Raw genomic sequence first — 7,193 nt, 5'->3', positions numbered from 1 at the left:
AAATCCTGCCTCAGATACTTCCTAGCTGTGAGAACCTAGGCAAATCACTTAGCCTTCTTTGCCTCAGTTTCCTCATCTGTAAAATGAGTTGGAGAAGAAAATATCTAGCTTCTCCATTATCTTTTCCAAAAAAACCCTAAATGGGGTTAGAAAGAATCAGAAGTAACTGAACAACAACAAGAATGTTTCCAAAAGGACAGAGACATTATATGAGAAGCAGAGTTTAAGTCCATGGATGTCAGTGAACAGCTGTGTAGCCTTCAGTGCTGGCAACATTTTGTTCACATGTAGTTGAAGCCTGGCTTGTAGAATCTTATGCCTGGCCTTGCTGGTATGTGAAACGAAGAAAATTCTTTGGGAATTTTGACGTCACTTTTTTTAGCACCACATTTCATTAGGGCTGGGAAGTACCTGGTCTTTTCCAGGACAGTGCTCACTGCTGAGTTTTCCAAATCTGCTGGCATGTTGAGTGCAGCCCCTTCATTGCCTCATTTTTTAGGATTTTACATAGCTCAGCTGGAATTCTACCATCTCCTCACGGATTCTGCTTGTCCTTTGTTTTTGAAGAAGACCATGACATCATGGAAATGATGATATGACTTGCAGTTGACTTTGATTTGAGTGAAGGAGGGCTGTGCCAGGGTACCAGCCTCTCTTTCTCCCCCAGAGTCATGTGGATCCAGTGACCAGATATTCATCAGGGTGAGTGGAGACGCCCAAAGGGGCAACAATGAACCCTGACCCTTTCAGAATCAGGCCTTTTCAGGTACTCACTTAGAGTGTGGTATCCCCCATTCAGTAAATAGGCCTCTTTAAGACAGGAGTCAAGTGATGACCCTTTAATTAGAAAAAAGAAAGAAAAGATCAAGCTGGTAGGGTAATACTCTCAGGATTGCTGTTCCTAATAGAAACAGTTACCCTTTACCTTCTAAGCCAGGAGGGCCTAAAATATAGCCATTAAGTGGACCTTGGGCAGGGACCCATTATGATACAAACTATAAGCTTCAGGTGAAGTGAGTTAAAGGTTTTGTGAAAGAAGCAGAAAAGCAAGGAGGCAAGGAAAAGAAAGAAAGAAAGAAAGAAAGAAAGAAAGAAAGAAAGAAAGAAAGAAAGAAAGAAAGAAAGAAAGAAAGAAAGAAAGAAAGAAAGAAAGAAAAAAAGAAAGAAAGAAAGAAAGAGAGAGAGAGAGAAAGAAAGAAAGAAAGAAAGAAAGAAAAAAGAAAGAAAGAAAAAAGGAAGGAAGGAAGGAAGAAGGAAGGGAGGGAGGGAGGAAGAAAGGAAGAAAGAAAGAAGAAAAGAAAGAAAGGAAGAAAGAAAAAAGGAAGGAAGGAAGAAGGAAGAAAGAAAGAAAGAAAAAAAGGAAAGAAAGAAAGAAGGAAAGAAAGAAAGGATGAGAGAGAGAAAAGAAATCCAGCCAGCAAACCCTGAGTTAACTGAGCAGCTTCTGGCCATCAAAATTTACTTTCCTGTGGAGAGGAGAAGGAGAGAGAAAGAGAGGGACAAGAAGAGTGAGAGTGAGATGGAGAAGGAGAGGAAAAGCTGAATTGCCCAACTCGATCTCCACCAGGCTTACTGATAGCAGTGGTTCCTAGGTCCCTCTTGATTCCATTCTCCAGCAGGTCTGGCTCTAGATCAGTAACCACACTATTGTAGTGGTCAGTGATGTTAGGATCTTTCTTGTGTAGTTCTTTTGTGTATTCTTACTGTCCCTTCTTAGTATCTTCTACTTTTGTTAAGTACCTACCATCTTTGGTTTGTAAAATGCCCATTTTTGTAAGAAACTTCCCTTGATAGTTCTAATTTTCTTGAAGAGACCTCTTGTGTTTTCCATTCTATTGTTTTCCTCCATTTCTTTACATTATTCATTGAAGGAAACCTTTCCTCTCCTTGCTGTCCTCTGGAATTCTGCCTTCATTTGGCCACATTGTTCCCTTTCTCCTTCCCTTTTGCTTCCCTTCTTTCCACAGATATTTGGAAAGCCTCATCCACTGGCCGTTTTACTTTTTTGCTCTTGTTTTTTCTTGGTTTTTATTGCTGCTTCCTGTTCAATATTCTGAACCTCTGTCCATGGTTCTCTGTACACTCTCTCTGCCACATCTAATCATTTAAGTGTATTTGTCACTTCGACTTCATATTCACAATGGAAGTTATTTAGGTCATATCTCTCTGGTTTGATAGTTTTCCCTGTTTCTTCAAGTCTGAATTTCGCATTAAGAAGCTCATGACCTAAGTCATATTCTGTTTCAGGTCTTGTTTTAACTGATTACATAGAGCTTCTCCATCCCTGGCTGAACAGTATGTATTCAGTCTGAATTCTACATTAACCATCCGGTGATGTTAAGGTCCAGACTGAATTTGGGTTGTAGAAAACAAGTGTTTGCTATGACCAGATAATTTTCTTGACCAAACTCTTAGTGTCTTACTTCCTTCCTTTTGTATTGCAAAGCCAAATTTTCCTGTTCTTCCAATGATATTTTCCCCTTACTTTCCTTATTTCCTGCTTTAGCATTCCAGTCCCCCATGATGAATGTAATATCTTTTTTGATGTTATTTCTAGAAGGTGTTGTAGTGCTTCATGGGAGTGATCCATTTGGCTCCTTGGGCATCAGCAGTTCCATCAGAGAGGGATGGTTTCCCATGGATTTATACAGATGGCATTCTGTCATTTCTGGGATTCTACCCCTGTTTAAAAGGATGAGATCCCCTTTTATTGTCTATGAGGACTCTTGCATTTCGCCTAAGGAATTCTTGGAAAAGTTGCATATGTAAGAATCACCTGAATTCAATTTATCAATTCACTTCCATTTCAATTCACTAACACTGAAGATGATTATGTTTAATCTATTACCTATTTGACCATATCCAATATACCTTCATATGTAAATCCATAATTCCATTTTGATAAGTTATATTGGTCTTTATAACGTCAGATTTGCCTTTGTCACAAGATATACCCACAGATTAGCTTCCTTTTGACTTTGGCCCAGTTACTTGATTCATTCTGAGATACCTGTAGTGGTATTTCACTCTTTCCCAGGTGCATGTTGGAGATTTCCATCTTGAGGGACTCGTCTTCTGATGTCATAGCCTTTATTACTTTAACACCTTTTGTGATGTTTTCCTAGCGTAGGTACTAGATTTTTGTCATTTCCTTTCCTAGTGGATCACCTTCTGTCAGAACTCTCCACTATGATTTCTGTGTCTTAGATAGCCCTGCATGGCACTGCTCACTTTCATTGAACTACTTGTCTCTCCATCATGTCATGGCATTGATCCAGGAAGGCCCAATAGAGTGAAGGTTTCAGTTGCAAAAATTATCAATAGATGGGCTTTCCTCCATGTGTAGCTCCTTGGCCTTAACCTGTTCTTTTTGGTCTTTCCTGGTTTGGCCTGTGCCAAGGTCATTCCTTTCTCCTCCACACAAGTTCTGGGATTCAGATTCCCTCAGACAACTCCTGATGCTCCCTGTGTAAGGCAATCCTGTCTAGAACCTCTAGTCTCATTCAGAGCTTTCTAAATGATGGACTTATTAGATCACAGGGACACCTGGAACACAGGCAGGGAGGATGGAGGAGAGGGAATGGGCAACTTACATAAGAGAAGCTTGAAGGATAAAACTCCATCCTTGAGAAGGGGAACTGGTTCAAATTATCCTTCTGTGTGTGTGTGTGTGTGTGCATGTGTGTGTGTCTATTTGCATATATGTACATATTGATATACTCAATGTTCCATGCCTGTGTGGAGGGTGAAGCTGGGAGTAGAGTGATCCTATTCTTCAGGTTTGCAGCTTCAGACAGATCACAGGTTGATCCTGAATCTCTTTGGGGAGAATTTACTGAAGAGAGAGAAACTCTGTGAAGGAACTGACATGTAGGGGAGGCAGGTCCTCTATAATGTCTTTATTCCAAGTAACCTACATGAAATGTTTGAGAGAATTTCCCCTTGTGAGATTGCTGGGATGACCTCTTAGATATATGCAGATAATTCTTTTGGAGCAAGAAAGCTCATTCTCTCCATATTTTCTGGTATATTCGCATCTCTGGCATATTCCCAGCTTGGATAAAAGGTTATATTTTTTTGTGCTCTGTATAGTCTTGGTGTAACAGGTATATAGTAGCAAGTGACTCATGTCTTGAATTTATACAAATATGTAGCTTGGGGCTTTCTATCCCCAGGAAAGGATAGACATGAGAAACTCAGCTTGGATTAAAAAACAGTTCCCTTAAACTAACATTATAAAGTTGGGGAAAATATTTACAATTCTAACTCGGGAGCAAATCTCTGAGGAGGGCAGAATGGCCAACTTCCTGGCACCAATCTCTTGTTCCCCTTCTTTGTAGGAGTTAAGAGTGCCTGCTTCAGCACCTGCTGACATGAACAGATGAAAAATAGATAAACAAAATTTAAAAACATAGTCAGAAAAATTAGGCACAGAATGTGAAACTGAAGCTTGCCCATTAATGAATTTCCTAGGGCTGCTGCCTGGTGTGCTTGAGCTCTCAGGTCCATGAGTCATTGCTGTGGGGGGGGGGGGGGTAGTTATTTATGTATTTTACCTAAATTATTTCTTTTTAGTTTTCAACATTCACTTCCATAAGTTTTAAATTTTCTCCTCCTCCCTCCCCAAAACAGCCTGCAACCCACTATAGGTTCTACATACACACTCCTATTAAACATATTTTCATATTAGTCATGTTGTGTAGAAGAATTATAATGGACAGGAGAAACGATGAGGAAGAAAAAACAAAACAAGAAAGACAGAAAGTAACCTGCTTCACTCTACATTCACACTATGTACTTCTTTCTCTGGATGTGAATGGAATTTTCCATCATGAGTCATTCGGAATTGTATTAGGTCCTTGCATTGCTGAGAAGGGCTAAGGCTTTCAAAACCAATCATAGCAGACAGTAGCTGTTACTGTGTACAATGTTCTTCTGCTTATGCTCCCTCCGCTAAGCATCAGTTCATATAAATCTTTGCAGGTTTTACTGAAGTCCACCTGTTCATCATTTCTTATAGCACAATAGTATTCCATTATATTCCTATACTAAAACTTGTTCAGCCTTTCCTCAATTCATGAGCATCCCCTCAATTTCCAGTTATGGCCACCACAAAAAGATCTACTATAAATATTTTTGTACATGTGATTCCTCTTCCCATCTTTATGAACTCTTTGGGATGCAGCCCTAGAAGTGATATTGCTGGGTCAAAGGATATGCACATTTTATAGCCCTTTGGTCATTCTTTCAAATTGCTCACCATTATGGTTGGATCATAGCTCATAGCTCCACTATCAATGAACTAGTGTTTCACCTTTCCCAGATCTTCTCCAACATTTATCATCGTCCTGATTTGTCAGGTTAGCCAATCTGATAATTGTGATGTGGTAGCCCAGAGTTGTGTTGATTTGCATCTCTCTAATCCATAGAGATTTACAGCACTTTTTCATAAAACTGCACATAGTTTTAATGTCTTCCTCTGAAAACTGCCTGTTCATATCCTTTCATCATTTATCAATTGAGGAATGACTTGTATTCTTATAAATTTGATTGATTTGTCTATGTATTTTAGAAAGGAGGCCTTTATCCTCAGAGACAGGAGTTGTACAATTTTTTCCCCAGTTTTCTGCTTCCTTCTTAATTTTGGTTACATTGGCCTCATTTGTAGAACAACTTTTCAATGCAATGTAATCAAAATTATCCATTCCACATTTCATAAAAGACAGAAAGAGAAATTCCACTTTAAGTTACTTTAGATATTATAAAATATTTTGGAGTCATTGCTTCTTTATGTGATCCTGAGCTTAGAAGACAGGACAGAAAAATCTCGGCCTAGTGATTTCTGGTTTCCTCTTTCTTCCTCTGTGCTGAATCAGAGAAAATATGAATAGGAGGGTACATCTGGCCAAGGGCAGTGCAGGGTGACCCATTCTGAGCGGGCTTGGTTCCTTCCTTGGCTATACTGCTCAAGGCTGAGCAGGAGCAAGAGCCCTGAGGGCCCAGAACTGCCAGACCATGGCCTTTCCCCTGAGCCCTGAGTTGTTTTCTCATGTCCACCCCAGACCTGCCCCTGAGCAGGCAGCCCCTCAGCTGATGGAGGAGAGGAAGGGGAGGAGACAGCTAAGCCTCCCTGAGCAGGCAGCTTAGATCTGGGGAGGTTTTTGTTCAGGGATGTAGCACTGTGGGCGGAATAATTAATACTTCAGCACAGTAAAAATGTGCTCCATCTTCAACCTCCATGGCACTGATTGTGAGGGTGAAATCTGTCTCAGCACCACTGCCACTGAACCTGGCAGGGACTCCTGCATTCAGTTGGGATACTTCGTAAATAAGTCTCCGAGGAGACTGTCCAGGTTTCTGTTGGAGCCAGATTAGATAAGTCTTCCCATCACTGTGTTTGGCACTCTGACTGGCCTTGCATCTGATGGTGACTCTCTCTCCTGGGGTCCCAGACACTGAGGCTGGAGACTGGGTCAGCACAATGTCTCCTCTGGAACCTAAAACAGGGATTAAAGATCAATCGCCAGGGAAAAATAAAAACACAGTCTCCTTCCATTTTGATCTTTAGCCCACGACAAACTGGCTCTCCATACCCCACTGACCTCCTAGAAATCCACATTCCCCCTTGGACTGTGCTGGCTCTTGGCCCCAGAAGTTCCAAGCTCCTTTGAATTATCTCATCCTGTGAAAAACTGTACATCTGCCTGTTGTGTTGTCCCATGTTCTCACCTGGGACCAAAAGAATGAGGAACCCGCACAGAAGCTGAAACAGGGACTCCATTGTGCAGTGTCTCCTCCGCTACGGCTTCTCTGCCCCCAGCCCCAGTATATGTCCCTGTGTCTGCAGGTCCTCTCCTTCTGGATCTCTTTATGCAAAGCAGCTGGGGTTATGGAGGTTCTAGGAGCAGAAGTGACTGACTCAGCTCAGGAGAAGACCTTGAGACCTTGATACCCTGAATATGTCCCTACTTCTGAGACCTTTGGGTGATGGTGACTTCTCCTATTACCTACCATCCTGAGGTTTTTTTTATTTTTGGTCAGTTTTATGGTTTCATGGGGCTCGTGTGTGATGCAGTGGATAGAGTGCTGAGCCTGGGGCTAGGAACACTGATATTCCTTAGATCAAATCCTACCTTCCTCAGTTACCAGCTGTGTGACTCTGGGCAAGTCCCTTTAACCTCTTTTCCTCAGTT

At 41.3% G+C, this 7,193-nt stretch overlaps 1 gene segment (V, D, J or C); it reads right to left on the bottom strand.

Moving 5' to 3' along the window:
* Positions 1–6,165: 6,165 nt before the first annotated feature.
* Positions 6,166–6,781, bottom strand: LOC140520150 (immunoglobulin kappa variable 2-29-like). The segment is given in 2 exon segments: positions 6,166–6,497; positions 6,730–6,781. Coding segments are annotated over 2 exon segments (384 nt in total).
* Between the last annotated feature and the right edge of the window lie 412 nt (positions 6,782–7,193).

Source organism: Notamacropus eugenii, chromosome 1 (assembly GCF_028372415.1).
Source record: "Notamacropus eugenii isolate mMacEug1 chromosome 1, mMacEug1.pri_v2, whole genome shotgun sequence".
Lineage (NCBI taxonomy): Eukaryota > Metazoa > Chordata > Mammalia > Diprotodontia > Macropodidae > Notamacropus > Notamacropus eugenii.
The sequence above is the reverse complement of the archived record's forward strand: the minus strand, read 5'-3'. Positions and strand labels throughout refer to the sequence as shown.